The sequence below is a fragment of the Gasterosteus aculeatus genome, chromosome 13, assembly GCF_964276395.1.
Source record: "Gasterosteus aculeatus chromosome 13, fGasAcu3.hap1.1, whole genome shotgun sequence".
NCBI classification, from domain to species: domain Eukaryota; kingdom Metazoa; phylum Chordata; class Actinopteri; order Perciformes; family Gasterosteidae; genus Gasterosteus; species Gasterosteus aculeatus.
Window position 1 is genome coordinate 13,572,695 of NC_135701.1, and position 25,002 is coordinate 13,597,696.

At 45.2% G+C, this 25,002-nt stretch overlaps 1 protein-coding gene across 2 annotated transcripts; it reads right to left on the bottom strand.

Annotated features, from left to right (window-relative positions):
* Window positions 1-4,192: 4,192 nt before the first annotated feature.
* Window positions 4,193-24,632, bottom strand: cemip2 (cell migration inducing hyaluronidase 2). 2 transcript variants are annotated; one of them, XM_040195435.2, is made up of 24 exons: window positions 24,403-24,632; window positions 21,910-22,264; window positions 21,562-21,702; window positions 20,852-21,419; window positions 18,139-18,308; window positions 17,489-17,680; window positions 16,478-16,647; window positions 14,984-15,196; window positions 13,954-14,159; window positions 13,289-13,358; window positions 12,609-12,737; window positions 11,790-11,878; window positions 10,695-10,826; window positions 10,210-10,245; window positions 9,839-9,994; window positions 8,713-8,890; window positions 7,929-8,144; window positions 7,629-7,840; window positions 7,235-7,417; window positions 6,869-7,088; window positions 6,682-6,783; window positions 6,441-6,586; window positions 6,166-6,272; window positions 4,193-6,063 (listed from the first exon to the last, which is right to left on the bottom strand). In XM_040195435.2, the coding sequence occupies exons 2-24, from the start codon at window positions 22,244-22,246 to the stop codon at window positions 5,864-5,866; spliced, it is 4,173 nt and encodes a 1,390-aa protein (XP_040051369.2). In that variant the 5' UTR covers window positions 22,247-22,264; window positions 24,403-24,632; the 3' UTR covers window positions 4,193-5,863. The 2 variants fall into 2 exon arrangements, with proteins under 2 accessions (XP_040051369.2, XP_077942915.1); XM_078086789.1 differs by lacking the exon at window positions 24,403-24,632 and adding an exon at window positions 22,549-22,656.
* Between the last annotated feature and the right edge of the window lie 370 nt (window positions 24,633-25,002).

Genomic DNA, 25,002 nt, shown 5'->3' on the forward strand with positions numbered 1-25,002 from the left:
CTCCGATGCAGCTGTCAGATCGCAAAGTGGCTCATCCAATTGTTGCCTGTCACATCAGGTACAAACTGGTTCTGATCAGGGTTTTATTCATTTACACAGCGCCTCATCGTTCCACTGTGCTCACCTGCAGCACACACACACACACACATACGGTACATCCACACAATAAGCACAAGCCCCCCCCCCCCCAAAGATTAAATTAAACCTATACATGCTTGATCAAAGAGGAAGAAAAGAGCGTGTGAACAAGATAAAGTAATTAAAAGGCGTAGCATCTTAGACGACAGGTTCACACAGTGTAGTAATTAGTCATTAGTAATTAATTACCTATTTTTGAGTAGCAGTGGGTGGGTGGTTCTCTTCAACAAACTTCTTACAAGAGACAATAATTGTGGGAAAGTAGCTGGTTGAGGGGGAGGGAAAAACAGCATAGAGCGAAAAGTGAAGGAATAAAGAGGACATTAAAAGCTTGGGACCTGAAGTCGTAAAACGGTTGAGTGTTGCATTTGTTAGGAGGTGGAGAAGAATTTTAACTTTAATTGGAAACAATGTCACTGAAACCCTCAGCGAGGACAAAAAGGCATTTTTGGCTGTGCAGATAATAACTGCACCTTTCCGCACCCTTCTTGGTGTTAATCAAGCACAGCGCTTGACAGTAGAGGACCTTCCTTATCTGCATAGGGACGTGTGCCCTCCATGGTTTTATCTGCAGGGTTAGGGACATTATGGACCATCGATCAGCACAGTGAAAAAGCAGAAAATGTTGAGGCCTTTATCAACTGAGGGAATAAAATATCTTTATCTAACCAGAAAATGTGGGGACCACTTTCAGTCGTTTCAGTTTGGCTTCCTCAGTAAAGAGGAAGGGACACACAAAGATTGACCGCATTTCTTACTGAGGCGGCCAAACGATGAGGTCTTTAGGGTAAGAAGGTTTCTGTAAACTACGTCTTCTGGCTAATTACCGAGCGAGTGTCTCCCAGGATTCACCCTGTGAGAACTGAGGGCAGAGAAATGTTTGAAGATTGGGTGGAGGATCACGTGTACCAGTGACGGCCTGGAGCAGCAGTCCTCAGCAGGCTCAGATGTTTGGTCAGTCACAGCAGACAGAAACCTGCAACCATTTACCATTCTCAAACATTCTCTGCAAATAATGATTCTCTCGCTTTAGTAACCGCACTTCATGGCTCAACTTGATTTGTCTCAACAGCCCAATGGTTTCGCAGCAAGAATTAGAGTAGTTGAGATTGAGGCATGACTGCCACCATCGTTATCATCATTTTCGTAGTCGGCCACATCATGAATGCCAGACTCTAATAGCTGCGTTCTTCCAGGGACATTTTGATGACCTTGAGAGAGAGCAGATTTTGTTCAAAGCAATGAGCATTTGCAGCAAAAGCCTTCAGTAAATCCCAGCACAAACTTCACAAAGCAGCACATTTATCCTCAACACTGACCTTGTCATTCTACAACAGATTTTTCTTTTTGTGTTTTTTACACAAATGGGGCAATTTAACTTGCAGTGAGTTGAGTTTCTGCTGGGTCGTTCTGTGCACAATGCACAAACCAGGTTGGGCTTTAAGATCCCATGCTGGGTTTCAGCGTTTGAACGACTCAATGCCCCTTTGAGTCCCCAAACACAACATGTAGCCACATTTTAATTGAAAAGAATGATTAAAATACAAAATAAGCACTTTTACCTGCATCATAATCCTTTCTTTATTGCATTTCTGTGGGCCTGATTAGCCAGTATCACGCTGCGTCAGAAACATATATTCTAGGAATAGCTGTGACTGGGACAAGCCTCTTAGCGCCACACCCATACCTTCATCTACAGGTAGATAAGGTTAACTCACTGTCTAAAAGGCTGGGGAGCTGATCAACCATTTGATGTTAAAGGGTAATTAACTGTCTGAGAAGTGTTGAGAGTGAGGGGAGATCGGGAGAATTTAGAGGTGTGTGTGTGTGTGTCAACATAATGCCAGAAAAAAAAGATATGACAGCCATCATTAAAATCTTCCCAGTGAGACCTTAAAGCGATACCACCCACCTCTGCACGGACTCATCAGCGCATAAAGAAGCCATTTGTGGTCAGTTTGCTGGGCTCGCTTCTACAGGCGGTCATGTTGAAGGACGGCAACCACTAAATATTTTTGGCATCCTCCAACTGTTTTAGAAATCACAGCCAACAGGCTTCGTGATTGTATTGCATATTGTCCCACCCGGCCCCCAGATAGCCACATTCACAATAAACACAGGAAGCTTTTTCCACGCGATCAAAAAAGCTCCCACTGACCCCAAACCGACAAGCCTTTGTGTGGCACTTCGCTGCGGTTACTGTGACATTAAGCAGACAGGAGATTTACATTACTCCTCAGGGCAGAGAGGACACCGGGAGAAGGGATGCCATGGAAACGGACCCCTGCACGGCTGTCAAAATTGTTTAATTATTCAGGACCACCATCACCGAGCGCAGCGGGGAATCAACTGGAACCGCTGAACCGATTGAATGGTGAGATTAAAAAAAAAAATTATACAATGTGGCAACCTTTGGGGAATCCAGATTTACCTCGGATATACTAAACTGTTTAGGTTACACGTCTCCTGGGTGGACTCAGCTAATGAGTATTTGGTGCCGTGCACACACAATTCATTTACATGCAAATATGTTCATTCTCACACCAGTAATCCACTAATCGAAGGCAGACAGGGTGCTATTGTGCCTTCTGGTCATGTTAGTTTTTGCTACAGGGGTACATAGCTTTGAATATTTACGTATTCAGTTGAGATTTAAAACCTGACTTGTTCAAAATTTCCATAATATATCTTCTTTTCTAGAAATGTTGAATAAATGTACGGCCAAAGTAAGGCTTGCTGGTGAGAACCACAAAATGTAATTTATAACACACAGTTATGATGAATAAATCAGCAAAACTAAGATAAGTAAAGCTTAAACTAGCAAAGCTTAGACAAGAAGCAGTTACTGACACCTGAGATTTTTTTACTTTTGTTCACGATTTTGGGTGATTAAGCAACTTTTAAATCACAGCTGTGAATTAATTCATTATGCTTCAATGTTAATAGGTGATAAGCTAAAGGACACATTTTGCATATTGATCGCGTTTTCCCCTCATATTTTGTTTCTCTCAAGACAGAATGCTGTCACTGTTAGCGTGGGTGATTTTCTGCTATAAAATAATAGAGAAGTGTAAAAGACAGAAAACGAGGGCACTACGTTGTATTAGAATATTCAGTGCATAAAGGTTACCGCCCACACAAGTCTTTGCAGTGTCATATTTTTAGCCTTTGGCACTTCTCTAATTGTATTTGCACAGATCTAAAGCCTGAGTATTACACCATTAGAACGCGGCTGGAAGGCATGTATCTGCCGTTGTCTTTTCTCCTTGTGGCAGATGCCCGGGTGTCAGAAGGAGCTGCTGTCCTCATGTGCATCGTTCCGCCTGCTAACTGTGTCACACCAATCTGTCCTCTCTCAATTCCAAAATGGTGTATTGCGTGGAAATGGTCTTCGAGGCCAAGAACCAAATTTTATGGAAAAGTAAATTTACTATCCGAGCTCTGGATCTGGTGGTTGAAGACTGCACCAAATTCCTTGAGACATCGACATAGTACATATAGAAACGTGTTCATCTGGCACGTGCAAACCTACGGCTGACTTTGGAGGCTCTTGTGGGGAGGAGTTCATACATCTTATTGTAGCGCTCATCCATAATTCATAGCAGTAAGTGCTGCACTTCATCTTAAAGGATTATCTTACCATGGCACATTTTCACAGTGTATCTAAAGGTTTTACAGAAGATGTTTAAGTGTCTCTGCCAGTGGGCACTTCCCCGTGTCGGTGGCTTGAGTGGTGGAATAAACAGTAACACATATTTTCAGGCTAGAGTTGGATGGTGATTGTGTACTGAAAGCTACTCTTGCTAGGAAAATACTTTGTTTTGTACAATATCACTACAGAAGACACATCTTATCCTTACATCCCATATATGAAAATATGTGGATTTGTGCCACGATGAATTTCCCAGACGCATTCCTCAACAACACTAGACCGCCCCCTACAGGTAGAGTGGTATACCTGATGTAAAAAGGAGGGGACACTGAATACTTTTGCATTTGTCAGAACTCAGAGGGGCTCTTTCTCCCATTGCTGCAAGCAAAAAAAAGTAAATCCTTTTATCACTAAGGATAAATGTTTAATGAGAAATTTCATAACAAATGCTGAGTTTCCACATTGAAAGAATTGGCATACATTTTTTCAAGTGACTTAGCAAATGACAAGAAACAAAAACACTGCATAGACACACACTATTCACAACCTGCTGGACATTCCCATCACCCACACCGACCATTTAACGCAATATTTACAAAGCTCACTTTCACTTAAATCATTAAGAACTTTCAATCTTCAAAAGCATCTGTTTAACAAAAAGCATGGGCTGGGAATCTTTTGCTATTTTTAACAGTAGAGTGGTTAAAAGACAACAGGGTCATTGTCCTCCAGAGGATCTCTGTCTCACATGGGAAGACACACACACACACACACACACACACACACACACACACACACACACACACACGTACTTATCATTGCTCAGTGGGGGAGCCCTGCTCACATCCAAACAATCTTTAAAAAAAAAAAAAAAAAAAAAAAAAAAGTACAGACACTTTATAAATCTGCATACCTTACAGGTGGTATATGATCTGTATACATTACGCTGCGCACTGCTGTGCCGGCAGGGCTCTTGCTCTAAAAAGGCACCTAAACACGGGTTTGAAATAATGCATATGAAAAGTGAGGCAGAAGAAAGAAGAAACAACATTCAATTGAGATAATAAAGAAGTGTAATGTATTCATATTTGTGCAGCACGTGTTAATAGCACTTGAGACACTATAACTGTAGGGATAAAGAAAATTATGAGATTAAAAAATAAAAAATAAAGATCCAGTAAGTCCATCTAGGAATCCATTTAAAAAATAAAATAAAAAAGGTGCTTAAAGTCTGTTTTACAGCAGCACAAAGACGAGGTTTTCCAGGTAAAGATTCAGTCTAAAGAAAAGGCGGAAGGATGTGTTAGGATTGGTAGAGAGAGGCAGGAATGGCCTACAATGTATTCATTGTTCATAAAGGCATTTCTGTGTGTAACAAAGGCAGGGTGGCTTGATTCATTTGACTGTAAAATGATCCTACGTCTTCATAATGATTTCAATATGTTGAATATGGCTTATGACTTTGTCTTTACAATATAAGTGTTCTGCATCACATAACCTTTGAATCCGACACACACAACTGGCACCGTTTTACACTACATAATCGATTTGGGCTTGATATTGCGTTTTGATTCTTGGATGCAACTGCATTTATTTTCATAATTTCCTTTGGACCGGAGCTTTTTTATCCATCTTGTTTAATTTTTTTAATTAAACATGGTCTGCTATCAGGGACAACACAATTTATTTTCATAATTTCGTCCTCTGTACGTCTAATGCATTTTTCAGAACCAATTCATTCCTTTTTTGTTACTACATGAATAATAAGATTGCTGCTTTGGGGCGGACAACAACGGAGTTATTATAAAAAGGTCCATTTGATCACTTTAGCTGATAAGGCAAGTTGTGTATTTAACAAAGGAAAGTGCATTGACTCAAAAGGCCCCATAGCATACTTACACACACACACACACACACAAAAAAACCTCATCCCATTCAAAATAAAATACCTTCTCTTCACTTGAAATGGGTAAACATCAATGCCATTATTAATAAATTAAAAAGGTTCAGCAGTTCACATTCAACAGCTGGTTGCGTGTGTATCTGTGTGCAAAGGTGTAAAGGTCACAACTGTCATTGTAGTCCCGTGGCTATTTTGAGCAGCTCCAGGTCTTTGCGCACTTGAACTTCAGGTGACGTGCAGCCGTATTCATCCAGACCCAGAGGCAAATACCGCTCCTGCAGCCCCAGGGTCTCATTGCCCTGCCCAGCTTGTAGGGAGACCCAAGGAGGGGGTAGAGAACTACCCCGGAACCCCCAAAGTGCCAGACTCTCTGCATTGAGAGAAGGCAATAAGTCGGCGTGAGACTGTGCACCAAAAAACAGTAGCGGGACGGAGAAAAAAAGGGAAACAAATCTGGGTGCTTTTCACTAACCTTTACTGTGCAGATCAGCAGCTTTGGTCAAACCGAAGGAGACCAAATATGGTGCAACACCAACCAGGCCCTCTGGTTGACCTCGCGTTGCCATGAGCACTATGGACCTGTTCAAGAAACAAACACTTCAGCAAATAAAGCAAGACAATGTAAAACATCTCTCACAGGCAGCTAAATATTTATACTAATTAGGAAAGCCGGTCTCAGATGTTGATACCACACTACGTCCACGTCAGGAATGCAAATCTGGTGTGAACTTATTTTCCCAGGCTCACCTATTTGGTATTCCAGTTTTCAGGTACTTTTCCATCGTGGCGTCCATCTTGGCAAATAAGGTTTTCTTGGTGACTTTCCCAGAGCAGGCGTCCACAGAGACCAGGAAGTACCCAGGCTGTGTGAAGGGCATGGCCACCGTATTCACCTGGCAGGTGTAAGAAAAGATATAGGTTAAATAAACCATGATTCACAGGCTTTATCACGCAAGATAAGGTGACATGTTGGGCCTGGCATACTCACACTGATGAAGGAGATGTTGTCTCCTTTGTTCAGCTCTTCACTACTCAGGGACTTGACTTGTGTCTGGACGTAGGAGGTCCATGGCTCACTGGAAAACACCAGCTGAGACCGATGCACATTGATCAGCAGTGGTGGCTTGTGTTTTATGTGGATACATAGACATCATATTAAATGTAGATACTCGTACCTCTTTAGCGCCACAGCCTTTGCAGGCCTGCGCATTGAGCGTCGGCATAGGTACCACTGCCGAGGGGGTCTTGTAGTACTTGGGGTAGGCCTGTGATGTACAGTTGCAGGTCTTTTTGGACGTCGTGGTAGCCATGACTTTCACTCGTTCGCAGCCTTTTGCTGAACAGTAGCCGTAACCATCACGGCCGTGCCGGGCGCGGAGGTAGAGCCACAACAAGCTGCGTGTGAAGGAAGGAGAAAGAAAGGAGTTTAATTCACTTGAGGAAATCAGCAAGTCTCAGCCATTAGTGTGAAGGAAGAACTTTTCAAGATCTTCTAAAAGCATACTTGATTAGAGAGGAATGCATTTATGGTTTGTTCTCACCCAACACTTTGGTCAAAGAAGTACTTCCTCTCCATCGGCCTCTTCTCCAGCTCTTTGAGGGATGACACAGTGCCATAGTCTGTGAGCTCATCAAAGGTGTTGTTTTGTCTATCGTTGATGTCGGCCATAATCTGAAACATGGTGTCTGATGGGTAACAGAGACCCACAAGCACCCAATCATCTCTGAGTGGGAGAGAGAGAGAGAGAGAGACATTAAACAGGGCTTCCTAAATCTTCATTTTTACTTCTAATACGATGAACACAATAAAGAAAACGGTTTCAAATGTACCGCACTGATGGTCCAGTTATTCAATGGCTTTGAGAGAGAAAAAGATATTTGCGCTTTCAAAATCGAGATATATAAGAGCAAGAGTGGCCGACTCATGGTACTCACTTGTCAAAGTTGATGAGAGAGAGGACCACCTCTCTTGGTGCAGGACCACTCCAGTGCAGACTGTAGCTCTTGCTCATCATCAGGATGGGCTGGTACTGCTGAGAAAGGGCACTCTGGCTGTTGATCCCCCTCAGCACCAGAGGAGCGTCAGGATATTCATCTCTGCAGATGGATAAACTAAGGCTCGGGGCTCCCTGCGTCTGGATGTACACCTGAAAGAGAAGAGGATGCGATGGAGTGCAGGTGTCACTGGAGGGTGAGACCAACAAGAACAGCGAGCAGACCCCCGGCATGCCGTACCTGAGCGTAGCGGCCACTGCAGATCACTCCATTCCACTGGGAGATATTCACACAGCCGGGATGTTGGATCAGGTAATTGTCTGCTCTGCCAACGTAGGTATCCGTGTAACCCGTTACTGACCCGTCCACATCATGGAAGATGGAGTTTTTGTCACCGTCCAGGTCGTTCTGTTCAAACCACTCCCCCGGGCGCCCGAAGAATGCCCGCAGACCCACCTGAGGATGTTATTTGCAAAGAGTGACGTAGATGTAACCGTCTTCATTTAGCATAACGATTCACTATGAAGTCCCACCTCTGTCAAATGTTTGTTAGATTGTTCACCCAAACGCTGCTGCTACCTAATGGAAACGTTTACCTCAGGTTTGGATGGGGATGAGTTTTACAATGAACTTATCTGATTTGATATGCGTAAGATAAACTAAAATGTTTATATTAACTTACAATCTTTTGTAATTGGTCACATTAAAGTAAAGGCATTGCACTGTAGTGCCTTACCACTAAACCACCACAAGATGGAATCAGTGATTTATCAGGGTTTTGCCCACGCCCCACTTTGAAACGAGTCCCCATTTATGGTGGTTTCCTGTCTCCTAATGCTTCACATAGCTACCAACTCTGAGCGGAGTTGTGATATAATGAACATGAGGGGCTGGTCTCAGTCTCAGTGGTTGCAGGCTGTAGTATTGCACTACATTTATCTACATTACATGTATCTATGAAATTTGAATATCAAAATGGTAACTGTATAGTGTGCCTAGATGTCAAAAGTTGATGTTAGCTTACACTGGAGTGGAAGTTGAGCAGGGACAGGTTATTTTGTGGGGTGAGCTGCCAGGTGTTCTTCAAGTAGAATCCAACTGCGCTGGTATAACGCTCAGGTGTGGGGATGAATCCACGAAACGTACTGTGTGTGAGCCGCACCGGTCCATCGTAGATCTGGAAACCTCGGATAGGGAAAGTCCTGCAGAGGAGAGGGAATGAGGCAGCAATAAGTAAAAGAAGGAGACCGTCTCCGTGTTTACTTTGCTATTAATAAAACATTACGGAATTTTAATCAAATGATCAAACTATTCATTTCCCCCCCCCAGTAATCACCACGACAACAGACAAAGCGAGTGAGCCAAATGTCACAGTGAGGTCAGAAAGCAGTAAAAATGGCTGCAAAGCTGTACACAGCGGCGCCAGTGGTCACATGCTGGCATGAACTCTAGTTCTTGGGACAAAGAAAAGGCAGCTACTGGCCGGTCGCTTGCTTATGTTGCTCTCCTCTTGTGTAGCAATATCTGTAAAGAGATCGAGACCCAAAGGGGACATAAAGTTCAAAACTCTGCGCTGATTAGGATCGGCCTCTAAGGCAGGCATGTCGTTACAGCGTGCAGACTATAAATGTCCTCCTATCAGAAGTCCCATCTAAAAAAAAACCTTCGTGCTCCCATCGAAAAGGGAAAACATGGATTTCACACATTTCACATGGATTTTTTACATTTAAACAGTTCCCTTCCAAAGATGACTAAAATCTCAAAATAATAAAAAGAGAAAAAGGAGGGGATTGGTGACATCTGGCTCAAATGAATGGGTATAGAAAAACCCCTCTAACTGTTAAGTAATCAAGTGCTACAATGAGTAATCCCTTTCTATGAAACCTTGCACCACAGTTTTTAAACGGCCTAAAATATCACTGGAGGGAAGTCAGTCAACACAGAACTTCCTTTCACGAGGTACAGCAGCTGTAGCAGCCTCAGCTGTCCAACGACCCGATTACCTTGCTGGCTCCCTTTTCCCTGTTTGTTTTTCCCACCATATATTTCTTTGCCAATTTCCCCAACATTTTCCTTTGCAATAGTAGAGAAAACTGGGTTGGATTTGGATTTTTCCCCCCAGAGTTCCTGCGTGCGTTGCACCCCCTTACCTGTTTCGAGGTAGTGTTCTCATTTTAGCAGCAGCACCTCCTAAACCCCAGTATTTATTCTGTCCTCCGTTGGTGCCTCTGTTTCGGCTTTCCCCCACAAACAGAGACTGTGTCACCTCCTGACTGGATCCCTCATCCTTTGGGTAGCTGCCATCACTGGAGAGCAAGAAGCAGATTTAATAAAACGTATAGAAGTAAAAACAAGATCATCATTCACGTGGGCAAACAATTAACAGCTAAAATGTTTGTAAATGGGAGAAGATGTGCATGTCACTTGATTATAAACCAGACATTGTTTTTGGAAAGTTTAAAAAATGTAACTGAAAGAAATGATCATTGTCACAACAGCAGAATGATTTAGAAATACACACCTGGCAAAAGACAAGCCTACTCCGTTGTCTGCAAATCTGCTCAGAGAAAGACACCGTTCATATTGTTCTAAGTTATTGAAATGACATGAGTGGCATTCACAAGCTATGGACATAATTCCCTGTGAAATAACAATAACTAGGTCCGTTGAACATGGGCCCCATTTGACAATCCCTACGTCAGATGAGGGCCACTCAACATTTTAGCAGGAAATAAAAACAGTCAAACTATGATTACCACATTATAAGCCACAGCAGTCATGCCAGCTGTGAGCATGAAGTCAGTTCTAATGGTAAGTGTGTAGAAAAGAAGCAATTCACAAACTGATGGTCTCACAAATATTTGCGTTGGGATAACATTGCATTATTAGCATCAAATCAAATGCGTCAGTTTAGGGTTTTATGACGACATTATTTGTTTCTTTCCCCATCTAACAACACATGACGTCAATCACGTCATTGATCACATCATTTATGACTCGTCTCACCCAGAGTTCTGGATGACGATGTCCCCTCCCCGAATCCACGCGCCCAAGTCGTTGTTCTTGAAGGAGATCAGCGTGTCGATGACTGCCGCCACCCGCTGTCGGCTGGGGTCGGCATTTTGGTGTGGTCGGAATCTGACAAACACACGCGTGTTAACACGTGCTTTCCATTTCCATCATCATCCTCAAGGCTTTCCAGTGTTTTCCAGGGAGGGGGGGAAACGCTCCAGACCGACTACTACTGCCCCGGAAGTTGTAAACTTAGGACAAACATGACTACATTCAACGTTTTCTGCACATGTAGTCCTGATTGAAAGGTTAAAGCATCTTCTCATTACTACATCAGGAGTGAATGTGTGTAGGAACTGAAAAGGAACGAGTTCTGCTGATCTCGTTTTGTCAGCCTATTGGTGGCGCTCAATTCTGATCACATCATTCCTTCAACATTAGTATTTATGCTCAAAAAAAAATAAATCAATATCCACTGATATGAAATTATGACTGTGAAAAAACACATTTCTTATGCAACACCTTGTGGACCAAAGAGTTGGTTGATGTGAAATATTAACCTGCATGTGGCAGGAGACAAAGAGGGCAGTAAATTACATAGTAGAGGCAACACTGTGGCAACAATAATGTCCAGTCCCTCTCATGACATATCAATACTTAGTACACATTTCAAATCCTCCCATGCATACCTATGAACACGAACACACACACACACACACACACACACGCCAGCGGTCTCAGTGGACACGAACGATTTTTCTTTCCGTCTGCTGGCGGCTGTATTTTGGCAGGCAGTGGAAACCGTATCTGTGAAGACGTGTTTTCTCTGTAAACACGGACCTGACAGACTTTCCACCAAAATGAAGTAACAGAGCGCAAAGCCATCCATCTTTCCCACTCAACAGCCCTGTACTAGTAGATAACTTCACTCACAAACATTTGGATATTAGTAAACCACAAAGGCCGTGACATTTACTTGGTGTAACTGTACACTATGATGCACTGTAGACACAGCTGTGCCCTTTGTGTAAAGCACTGACCGTAAACGTCATTAAAATGTACAATGCTACCACACACACACACACACACCTGGGACCGTTCTCTAGACACAGGTATTCCCGGGGGTCTGCAGCAGTAGCATTTGTGGTCTTCACTCCTTTATCAATGAACAAACCTGCCTGGGGAGACGAAAAACTTTTTAGACTTACAGAAAACTATGACAACAGACATTTTATTTTAGCAGCTTCAGGATGGAACATAGATTTCTGTCGTAGTGACATAAACAAGACCACTGGTTTATTTTACATCGTGGGACCGGCGGCAATAATAAATACTACTGAATATAAACTCTGGGCCAAGAGAGTTAGAGCGAACGCTCTAACTCTCTTGGAAGTGTGGAAGTTGGTAAACAGAATTCCCTTGAAAAATGTATAATTTGTATGAAAATGCAAACGCATTTACACGGCCTATAACATATGGATTAGTTTTGTAAGAATCGTACACGTTACTCGTCTGTGTGTCTTGTGTATGTGGACAGCCGGCCTGCGGTGTGAGCGCAGTAGAGTCTTAAACCTCTGGGCCCCGTCCTCTACAAGAGAGGCTTCTGTGGTCGGGCTGAACAAAGAACTTACAGTTCACCTGCCCGACTTCTGTCACTACACATAACAGAGCGCTATTGTAGAGCCTCCGCACAGTGTGTGTGTGTCTCTTTTTGCAGGAACCAATTAAATAGGCAGTAACTTATGTCAATGTTTTTGAACAAGTAATGATTAGTTTTTGTCTTGTTTCTATAAAACACAGAAGCAAACCCTGAGTTTTGCAACCGGTATACTGACCTGTTTATGGAAAACAGCACAAAACAGACATGAAACATAAAAAAAAAAAACCCACAAACTTCTTTGATGATACCTTAAAGTTGGAGTGGACGCGGTTGTTGTAAAATATCCCGAGGGGAGTGAGCTCTGCCTTGGTCTCTGGTACCAGCCCATGAGAATGTCCGGTGGACGAGCTGTGGAACACAAACCATATGCCAGCATCCTGGAACAGGAAGGAAGAAAGATGAGGGGATGAATCCTAATCTTGGTACAGCGGGGCAAATTCAGGAATTTCATTATCTGTGGTCAGACGTGACGCGTCATCTGCAGACAAAGCGTTATAGAAAGAGAAATAACAAACGTGTGGAACCGGGCCGGATGTCATACTGCATGTGGGTTCCACAGAAGATGCTTCATATGAGCTTACGGTCATTATATATACATATGAGCTCATACATATGAGCATACCTCCTTCCAATGATTAGTAGGGAGACCTCGCCAGCGGTACTCAAAGCGGTTTATAACGAAATTAATTAAAGACGGTACCAAAGTACAATGCGCCTCTCTTTAAAGCCGGTTCAATCTCATTTTATTCATGGATCAGTTTTTAATGAGAAAGAATATCTCCAATTTTCATTATGCACAGTTCAAATACTGAAGCCATGCCAGTTTCTTATTATAAATAATAAGAGGTGGCCCATGTTGATCATTCATTTTATTAAATCACTTATGAAAAGCTGCAGCTGTTTTCTCACACGACGCTGATGTTATTACCTGAGAACCAGCAGCTGCATTGCTGATGAGGTTGTTGTTGGGGTTGGCAATCCAGAATGTTGAAACTGCCCTGGAGAACACCAACAACACAAAAAGACCGGAGACATTACACACACAGACCTGAATGCAGAACAATATATTTAAAAAAGGGAAATACCATGGCAGCTGGCACACACACACTGTTTTTGTAACAACATAAAAACATCCAGTGGAGAGTGGAGGTTGTTGTTGCACGGACAAAACCTCCCTGCCGATATCTCTCTCACACACACTTAAACTAACTACAGTGTATCTTTGACATTGACCTTCTGTTGAGTATCTGTATGGGAAACCTGGGAATAGTGGAGACACACTGAGAGAAGACAGAGGGAAATACTTCATTGTCAGTGTGGGAGATTGTAAAGTGGCACGAATCACTTCGTCCAACTGGGCTGTGCTCTCAAAGATTTAACAGTTGGTGTCCCACAATTGTATATATAGACACACACAAGGCTACATTACAGTCAACATGTTGGCATATTCACAGCTTTCAGGGCTTGGCAGTTATCTCAGGGTCTCACATTGTATATTAAAAAGGTACTAACAAAGTAATTATTATCTTTGCAATAAAAGGAACCTCCATGTGCGCATCGTGATGGTTCAGAGACTTCAGTGAGGCGTCTTACTTGCACTCTGTGCTGGGCGAGGGAGTGTAGCCCTTGTAGACTTTGTCCTTGATGCTGGTGCAGAGGGTCTCGTTACGGTCAGTGGGCAGAATGGTGCCGGGTCGAGTGAGCAAGCCGAGGTTGTGGTAGAAAGTGTTCCGCTGCTCGATCCCATCCTCGAGGAAGAAACAGTGACCCAAAGTGTCATAGCCGACGGTGTTCTTCACCTGGGTCAAAGGAGGAAGACCACACAATATTAAAAAGAAAGAAAGTGACAAATGGATTTTTAATAGGGAAGGTTTTGACAGAAAGGGAAAAGAAATACAGTTCACAAGTCAAGTTTTCCCTTTCCAAGGAAGAGGTAGATTGCACTCAATATAAATAAGCGTGAGACAACATACGTTAGTTTATCAAGGAATCAGCAACGAACCAAAGGAAGAAATAGTTTGCATGTTCCAATGAGGTGCCGTCCTCCAAGACTTTTTTATTAAACCGATACCATGTGGAGAGGACAGGTACCGACACAGACCGAAGAAGATCCACCACAAGAGAATATCCACATTGCCATTGTGCAAGAAAGGAAACAAAAAAAAAAAAAAGAAAGTCAAACTGTCGTTTCCGTTTCCTCTTTGCTGACAGGAAGAATGCTTTCAACCCAAAGTCCTCAAGGAAAACAGCATGAAGAGGCAGCATGACTTTTACACTTTGCACACATACACACAGATTTTGCAGTTGACAGAAATACTTGAGTGAACATCTAAACGATATTTATACAAATTTTCCGGATGAATAAAATCCTGACAAAGAAAGGGACAAATTGTAACCCATCGTTCACTTTTAGACTGACCATTTTACAACGGACTAGTATGAGAAAGGGATGAAGGAAAAGAAGGTGATTGAGAAAAAAGGGAGGAAACAAGCCGTAACAGTAATCCAGCAGCCGGGGCTGTGACATCGATAGGCGACATCGAACCGCTCTTATTTGCAGGTGCGGTTCACCTTTTGCTCTCGCAGAGATTAGAAAGTCCCTCTTCACACACATTTTACTGACCAGCAAACCGTTGGTGGCGTGGATGGTGAGGCAGCGGGAGAAGGAGTGGTGTATGGAGAGACCGTCCACGTAGGTGGGCTCCCGGTAGCCTCCCCGCCGGTCCACATCCCCGCACAAGTGGAAGTGGAGCGGGTAGCGGCCCTTCTCCGCCTGCTGGCCCATGTTCTTCAGCTCCACGTGGGACAGATGCACCGATGAGAAGTTACCTACAATCTTCCAGTGTATGAGAGAGAGAGAGAGAGAGAGAGAGAGAGAGCAGATAAGCCAGAGTCGTGCATAAGTGGCAAGAAAAAGGTATCGATCAAGCGAGAATAAAGAGCCATTATACACAGCTAAATTGAAAACATCAGGTTCTTGTTATGCCACAAAAATAAACCAGTTGTCTACCCAGCCTGGTCCATTTAAAGGTTTAGGTCTACAGAACTTCAGCTCTGTTGGCATCGCGCTCTAGTAAGTCCCACTGCGCCAAAACCACCGGGAGTCATAGAAGTACGCGACTAAAAAAAGGTAAACGCACATGCAAATCAACAAATGGGATGGGGAGCAAATGAAGCCAAACACAAATCAATAAATAATATAATACGGTAAAGCTTTGCAATGCTCCGTAAGAGGTATTGTTGTGGGAATGATTTAGTCTGGTTCCTGTTACTAGCCAATCCTTCTGTTACTAGCCAACTAGCCAATCCTTCCAACTAACTGTATGATGACAAACTAATTGTTCCTGCAGCAATGCGACAATGTTTCACCTTAGTCAGTTACTCAGACGACAGAGAGTCTGTTCTTCCACACGGAGAGCACATTGTGTTTCGGGTCAAATGATTGTAATGTTGTTTTGTGCGTCAATGTCCAGTCAATCTTGCGGTGCCCAAGATGATTGTCTACATCCAAGGTCAATTACCGGCACTCGGGTTTTGCCCCCCCCCAACCTCCGGTTGGCTATGTTTATCTTCCAACTACATTCCACCCCTCCGAAGAAGTATGTGTCAATTCTGTCTCCTGCAGGCTAGTATGTCCTGTTCAATGATTTCACGCCAGTGTCAAGCAAGACTTTTTCAAGTAGACACGCCGGGTTTGATGGCCCACAATACTTGCTGCCTACACTGCACGCCAATGCAAAGACATGGGTACATATTGATACAACGGGCAGCATGTGGAGATGGGAGTGCGCAAAGAGGGATTGAGAAAATATGCAATGGTGAGTGTTATGTGTGCGACGGCTCGGGAGGAAACATTTTAGAGGCAGATTGTGTAACACAAGTCGATGGGTTTTTGGGGAGACAGTTAAGGTAGAAAAAATAAATACAAAAAGGGTTTATTTTGTCAAGCACGAAGGGGTGGGAGGGGTTCAGTTACATAGAACCTAAGGAATGTTATTGAGTATTTGCAACTAAAGTGAATTAAATCTGACCATCATTAATCAAATGAGTGAGAACTCATGGCGACATGATGAGACAGCAGAGTTGAAACGAGAGCCGGCGCTGTGAACATACACACCTTAATGTGGCCCCCGTAGGTGTCGTGGTTGTAGAACTGGCACAAGTTGTTCCCGTAGCACGAGTTTTCCATTTCTCCGTGGACGAGAATGTTCCTGGAGAGCAGAGCGACTTCGGCCCGCATGTCGACCCCGTCAATGATCTCTCCAACATGGTGATACTGAGGCCTCCCTGGGAAGACCAAACTGCTGGGTCATATGCTGCAACAAAGTGACTTTAGTGGAGAATAATCTGGTGGGCAAAACATGGACGGATGGGGGAAAACATTCCTTGGAATAATTACAAAGGTAGATGACTCACTGCATTCCATGAAGACTGGAGGTAATTTCTACCTGGTGACCATAACACACTATGTTTTTATGTCCTTTTTCTCAGGTCAGAACGTTTCACTAAAACACCAGCTAAATATGACATGTTGAAATAAACAGGAAGTGGCATTTAACCTAAATACAGTGTTCTATTTCTGGAAAATGGTGGGTCTCGAACCATTAACCACAGGAAGTATGCCCAGCGGCACACACTCAAACATAAACACATACCATAACAGACAGGTAAAAGCTAATTGAATTGAATGTATATGAAATGCAAAGCAATCATTTGTTTGATAATGCAGAGAGTACTAATAGCCACAGGGTGCAGCTGCCAAATGTAATGCACAGCAGCAGTCCAGCTGCTCAGCGCTTCCTCTACGCACGCAGGATTCTCTCCAGGAAGGGAGTTGGCATTTTACGACAACGGAGGAATGCGATTAGGCCGCATCTCTGATAGTGAGATGTACAACGAGTAACTAAGAGATTGTAAGAGCAGAACATTAGAGGAGGCAGTGAAGTAGGGTTTAGAAACCAGACTTTTAATGTGACTTGCCGAGTTTTGCAGATAATAGACCCTGGTTGTGCAGCTCAAAGTGCCTAAAATATGAAATCATCTCTTTCCAGAAATCATAACCTGCTTAATCAAGAAATCCACGAATTTTGTTGCACCGGTTGGTTGTCGGGCTCGGTCGCTCCCTCACCTTGTATCCTGACTTGCTTGGCGTGACACTGAGGGCAAGGCAACAAGGTAAACTCTTCTGCCTGGTGCATGGAGTAGTCCGTGCTGGCAACCACGATCTTATCCCCGGGTTGCCAGGTCTGCTGCACTTTGTCCTGCAGGTTCAGCAGCACCTGGTCCACAGCGTCCACCTGGAAGCCAGAGATGGGAAAACCTAAAAAGGAAAAGGGAGTTACAGTATAGCGTTTCATTTAAATGAAACTCTAAACTCGTATGCAACAGACATTTTTATCATTGTTAATTCACATGTATTGTACCTAGCCATGAGATGATCTAAAGAAGGATGGCTTCAAGTAAGAAAAAAAGAATAAACTGAAAAAAGGTACAAAAAGCAATCAGGTACTTGAGGCAGTACTTGATCTTCAATAATGTAACTGTACAAGGTTTGCCGGACCTCCGCTGTGCGTTACATTATTGGATGATAAAGTACAGCCTCTCGTACCTTATTGCGTTAATAAATGTGGCTTCTGAAAAGCTTACTAACCGCTGAGATATTGTGAAGGACATAAAAGAAATGTGACGTTTGCATACAGCATCTGTTAACATCGTGCTGTCGAGGGTAATATAGTTATTTAAAGACAGTCCAGTATCATTTCACAGGCCGTTCCTCACCATCCTTCCACTCGCTGTAGGCAGTGACCGAGAAGCCGTCCCCGTTCACAGTGGTGAAGTTCCGTCTTGCCACAGCTCTCCCTCCCGTGTCGTGGTTTTCGTATTCCCTCACGTCCTCGGAGCACGAAGCGTTCCCACCGCCCACCACCGAGACCAAAGCCCACGCCTCTCTGAGGGGTAAAGAGCGGGCGAGGGACAGAAAGGAGAAGGAGTCAGTTTCAGGCATGGCGGTAAACGGGCTTGTTTCACGCGGGCCTGATGGAGAGAGGCAGAACCAGAATTAGTGGACTCATTGGTCTCGGGCGAACACGACCTGAATCTACAAACGACTTGTCTAACTGTTTGAATGAAGACGTGTGGATCACAGACGAACAACCCTCCCGCTGAGGCAATGGATACAACACACATGATGACTGGCACACGGGACCAGTGAGTGGATGTGCGAGGCCGTGGAGGCCGTGCGAACGCTCGAGCCGAGCATTAAGCAGGACACGGGGAGGCAACTGAATATCAGAGTGAACGTCATTTGTCTAATAATGATGAAAAAGAATGATGTCAGACATCTGGCAGGGTTATTAAAATGAAGGGCAGAGAATTACAGGGTTGGGGTGCTCATATGGCTCAGAGGGATAATGGGTGTCCAAACTTCATTAAACCAAAATACTTTACTTTCCCTCCAAATCCTCTCGTGGAGAAGAGGCTTGAAATTGTTTGAGCGGAGTTGAAGGGTGTGGATGGCGCCAGGGATTGGGCGTATGAGCTAAAACAAGGCGTGCAACCGTCAATGTTTGAAACATCCTTAGCTTCTTTAGAATGAGTTATATCGTTTTTCTGTTGATGAATGAGTCCAATAAAGAAAAGGCCTTGTTGCTATTTATGCACATCATGATCTATGACCGTGGCTCTAAACTACGCCATCAACACACGTCTCACGTCCTTTAACCATTCAGACGCCATATTTTAACCCTGAGCAATGTGATAAGCCAGAGAAAGTTATCTCTGGTGAAAGTCTCGTTCCCATAGATGCATTGTTTGGCCCTTTCCGCATACAGGAAACGATCCCGAATCCAGCTTCACACCCGTCCCTGTCCGTCCCCATGACGGATCACAGTAAACTAGCAACCGCACGCTTGAGTAGAATACAGGAGCGCTCCATCTAATCGCTGGAGGACCAAGTATCCTGGAATATTAGGAGAAGCTTGTTGTCCTCTCCACTCCAACATGCTAAAACCGGTCTCTGCTTGTAAGAACTGCTTCCACGGGCGCAATCACAACCTGAAAACACTGTACCCCACAAATACACAAACGGGACCTTTCCAACGAAGCACTGTCATTGCGGTGTGTGGCTTTCGGGAGAAGTGCTGGTTTCCTTTTTGGCCACTTCTTCGTTATGATCCTCAACAGTATTTTAACAACGTCATTGTTTTACTGGAAACAGCCAACGGGGGGGAAGCAAGAGGTGTGTGGCGCCTGCACACCGGCATGGACGTGTGCTTTTAAGTGCTCTCTTGAGAGACGAAGATGAAAGACAGAGGGGTCAAGAGGCACGAGAGCGCAACCGTTTAACATGCAGCGGGAAGGACGGGTTAACACCCTGAGATCAACTTACAGGTCAAGAATGTTGACGAAGAGGTTGGTGAAACATGGCCGTGCGGACGCAGGTATACGCGGGGACGTAAAACAACGACGTCAGCACCACAGCGGGTTTCCAGCTCCGATCTCTGCCACAACGGGTCATAAACCCATCTACACTTCCTCATGACGCTCAACCATGTAGGTCGCATGCTTTGACCGCAGGACTCACTCAGGTTAAAACCACTGAGCCTGACATTATGGGACTTTAACGAGACAGAACAGCACGTTCCGTCATAAGGGCGCTATATCCGCTTCCACCTACAACAAAGAGCCGCAGGAAGCAAAGATCAAAATCTACACTCCAATAAACGCAGAGTAAGAGAGTGCACATTCGACTTATATCAACTCCTTGCTGACCGCAGAAGCGACTGTGAACATACAGAGATCTGAATCGCCTGCTCGTTTAGAGGGGATTAGTTGGGAGACTTGGCCTGCGCCGCCACGGGTGAAACGGGAGTCTGTCCAATGTGGTTTGGCACTTTTTAGTCCACCGGGGACCAAACCGAGGGAAATGCTTGCACATAGATTTTCCACGGAAATGAAATAACGTTTAGGTATCTGAACAGAAGAACTAATGTCACGTAAGGTTCAAATGTAATATTTTCACCTGATGAGGACGGGACAAGGCCCGAGCCTGCCGTATCCGTCCTTTTGCACGATGAACATTAAATCTTTAGTTTACTTTTTGCACAAAACCTGGAAACTGACAAACCGCAATCCCGTTATCCTGTACGCGTTTCCCTTTTCTGGTAGAGCGTGATACAAGAAAAACCCTGACGGGAAAAAGGGACAAGGAATAATAAGGAACAATTTGAGGGAAGATCCCAGAGGAAATGAGTAAGATACATGAAAGAGGGACAGGGACGACTAATGTACTCTAGTGTTGCCAGTCCAAGTAAGTGAGGGGTCTTAAAACAAAGCACAGGAACCTTCTTCATCATCTCCAAGAGACCAATATACAAAACACTGCCAAGGACAAAACACAACAGAGGAGCAACAAACTCTTTTCTACTAAAGACCCTCCAGGCTATCAGCAAAAAACAAAACAAATCCATGTGTAAATTAAACGTTCATTTACCTGTATTTGAGATCGTAGACGAATCGGCTGCCCAGCTTTTCCTCGATGGCCTTCTTGGTTTCATCCAGAAGACTTTTGGTTGCGGAGTCTCCGACGGCCAGCGTGACGATGCGGCCGGCCGGCAGGGCACGCAGCAGCTGGGTCAGCCGCCGACTGTCGTTGCGGGAGTCGTACGTGTCGTAGCGCTCAGAGAGGAGCACGGCGGCCGTGTCCTGGTCGACCACACGCAGGTTGATGCCTCTGCTGAAGGTGCGGTGGAAGGCGTAGCCCTCCGTGCTCAGACCGGAGGCCGGGACGCTTCGGGTGAGCAGAGACCAGGAGACTCTCTGAGTGCCGTGGAGCTCCAGAGCGCCGCCCCTCATGACTCCTATGAACTTGTGGCCGAATTCGGGCACTTCGGGCACCGCCGCGTCGTCGGAGCGGCCCACCAGGGCGATGGTGGCGCGCGAGCGGTAGCGGCACTTTGGCGCGCCGACGTGAAGGGCTCCGCCGTCTTCTATGAGGATGTGACGAGTTCTCAAGGTTATGCGTTTGGAGCCGTCGGCGTTGTCCGCGAAAACGACGCGACCTGTGAACAAGCAGCGCGAAGGAAAGAATATTTAAAGATTTAGTTTGTGAGGATATATGCGGACGTGGAGCTGCTGAGCCGCGTCCCTCGTTGTTACAACTCAAAATGCCTATTAACAAATCATGTACCTTGATGTGCTTACCTCCTGACTGGATGGTTAGTGAGTGGAAGGTAGCAGAAGACTCCAATCTCAATAAATGTCCCCTCCGGACAGTAACGGCGGTCCCTGCTTGGTGGCCTGGGTCCCAGCTAGTAAGCGATGGATTGTGGTCCGGACAATTGGCTGCACAACCAAAACATCAGTGACCAATTACAGAGCTTTGTAGTGCTCATTAGCAAGGGATGTATAAATATATATCTATATAATTAAATATATAAATATATAATATAATAGGCATATAAATAGGCAGAAGGTAAACACAAGAGTTAGCGGTTAAATGAGGAGTTACACATTAGAGCAACATGTACATTTGTAATTTGCAACACTCACCATCTAACACGTCTCCGCTTGAGATACTGAGAACGAGGATGAGGGTGAAGACTAAAATCCCGACGGACACACCAAAACAGATGAATGTGTTCTTCCTCTGCTGGAGGTTCTGAGCCCGCTCCCTGCGCTGGTTCTCCTCCGACAGGGTGAAGGTGGCCCGGCGGTCCGGCGGGGGCTGGTGGGGCTTTATCGGCGGCGGCGGCGGCGGAGCCTTGGCGGGTGGTGGCGAACGGACCGGAGCCACCCGCCCGGGGACATAACCCGGAGACCTCTGGTGGTTGCCGTGGGGCGGAGCCGCAAACACCGGGAAGCGGCCGGGGCCGTCGCTCGTCGGCATGGTAGAAGTTTCTTCTACCTGAGGGGGAAAAAAAGTGGATTTACTTTTCCTGTTGTTTGAGGTCGTCGGTAAAGTTGAATAACAAAGCTAAAAAGCACACGTGAACAAGGCCGACATTGATTAACCCGTCGATGGCAGCGTCAAGGTATGAAATATAAAAGGAATATTTAAAAATAACTCATGAAATGAGCGTAATAACAGTAGGAGGTGAAGGAAGACAAAGCACCCGACTCAGGGAGCCCCAGGTAAAAAGAGTCTTAAATATAAGAGGACTCTATTAGGGCGTGCTTAAAAGGGCGTACTTAAAAAAAGGCAACGTATCCAGACTGGTTTCGCTCGGCCAGAGTGACATTAACGGCTCCCGTCCACGGCAGCGGAGCAGGTAATGAATAACGGATCTGGACATTCCACGGACTACGTGAACACGGCAGAAACAGATGGCATCAATTACAGTGAGGAGAAGGAGGAGAGCACAGCAGCCCGTGTCTGCGCTCGCTGTGTTGCACAAAACCCGGAGGAGGTACCACGGAGTGATGGACAGAGACACACACACACACACACACGGACACACTAACATGCAAGGGTAAAGGAAATGACACTGCAGGGGAGGGGAAAAAAGGGCTTAAATGGCACTTTTCCTGAACACAAACAGCCTGTACAACTTAACTTTGCAATCCAACTATCTCCAAAAACACAAAGTCAGCAAGTTCAAGCTTTTATTCCTTCTGACCACATGACCTGATGAATGACCCCGTCCTGCAAGAGGTTGTTAAAAGCGCAAAACTGCACCTTAAAAAAACAAAGACACGACTTTCTAAGTCTTTACTTTTTAAAATCATCCTAGGGTCTGGGATTGTGTCACACACACACACACACACACACACACACACACACACACACACACACACACACACACACACACACACACACACACACACACACACACACACACACACACACACACACACACACACACACACACCATTGTCCTGCCCAGTCATTAGTCACTATTTTAGCCCGGAGCACAACAAACCTCTTCAATTCATAAACGATGCCATGCGACAATGAGGGGCTCAACAATGTCTCAGTCAGTGACGCAGGGCAGTGAGAACTATCTCACCCACTTGGGCCTGAATGGTCCCACTCGGGCCTGAATGGTCCCACTCGTGTCTCTGAACCAGAGCCGGGCTGATAATTCTCCAGATTAGCACGAACGTCAGCAATAAAACAAGTGTGCTGATTACAGTTGGTTTAGATGCACCGGACTGACCGTCTGATGGGTGTGTGTGTGTGTGTGTGTGTGTGTGTGTGTGTGTGTGTGCGTGTGTGTGTGTGTGTGTGTGTGATCCCTGAAGGTCACCATCTGCTGCGCTGCTATTGACGGAGCCATCGGGGCGCGCGACTCCGTGGCAACGAGCTGCTGTTACCCCCACCGAAGGGGGCCGCACACAGCTTTTGTCACGAAGCCCCGTGCACCCCCCCAGCAGCAGCAGCAACAGTCGGAGAGACGCCTTTCGCAGAGTCCCGGCTGTTAACAGTCAGCCTCACTTTGGGAATCGCCCTCCAACAGAGGGCCACGTGTTCCCTCGTTCTAACTCAACCCTGTCACCGCTCCGGACACCAGCTCACCAACAGCGAGCGTTGACTTAAAACAAATAAGAAAAAATAATGAGTTTATTGCTCGAGTTGATTCGTGGCGTTGTTCGGCCGAAGTGTCTCAAGGAAAGGACGTAAGGAAACAGGAGCGTTGGCGTGGGTTTAAATGGTAAACCCACGCCGGGTGCTCATTCACCGAGGTGCCACCCTGAGAGGAGGCAGCGTGCCACACGCACAACATATGCAGCGTGTGTCCGCTTAGAAACATCCAAACGAATCCACGTGTTCATTGCGGCGGCAGTTCTCTGAACGCTGGCGAAACTACCCTTAAGTTAGCCGCACACAACCTTTACGCACGGACTCTCTCGCGCGCACACAACACCCATCACCACGTGTATCACCAGCTAATTGACCCACACGCGACAACACGCCTCTTTGCGAGGAGAACAAACCCGCATCCAACACTAAAAGTTCCAGCAGGTCGCTGCTCTCCACCACCCCGGGGGGGTTGACAGACGGACACGGGACGGCGTTACCGGGCGGAAGGGGGGGGCTCGTACCGTCGGTGAGGCTCCTCTCCCGCTCTGTCCATCCGCTCTCTGTCGAAGGACTGCGTTTCGGTAGCTCGGCTTTCTGCGCCCACTTCTTAAATGCTTTTTTCTTTTTCTTCACATGGTTTGTGTGTGTGTGTTTTGTTTTTTACGGAAGATGGGCTGTCGCTGGTCCGTCGGGCGGCCCCCTCCGTCCCCACCGAGAGCAGACCAGGCGCGGCTTGCGAGGGGAGGAAGTGGTGGTGCGTTCACGTTCCGCGGGAAAAGGAGAGACGGATGGTACTCATCGTACGACCAACGCTTGATAACGTTTTGTAACGTTATTGCTTTAGAAGTGGTACCGTACCACAATAGTCAGAATACTTAATAGTGTTTTTTGTTTTATTAGTAGTTTTGATGTGTTATTTTACATGTGTGGATGAGAAGACTACCACGATTTCATCATACATTAGATGTCATCCCCATATTACGGCCTTCCGCTGTAAATTAGTATATTATATAATGGTTGCGTTACATCTGTATTTGCATTAACTAGATGCTTTTTTTGTTCATTAATACAAACAAATACTGCCCCTTTTAAATGTGGCTTGGGCGTTTATAATATCAACC

Bases quoted from the DNA above. Each gene is read 5' to 3' on its own strand.
- cemip2 (XM_040195435.2), bottom strand. From the start codon at position 22,246: ATGCCGACGAGCGACGGCCCCGGCCGCTTCCCGGTGTTTGCGGCTCCG. The intron at 10,827-11,789 runs GTGTGTGTGTGT...TGTGTTTGTCAG, and splicing joins TGTCTAGAGAACGGTCCCAG to ATTCCGACCACACCAAAATG. The intron at 8,145-8,712 runs GTAAGCTAACAT...TAACATCCTCAG, and splicing joins TGCTCAACTTCCACTCCAGT to GTGGGTCTGCGGGCATTCTT.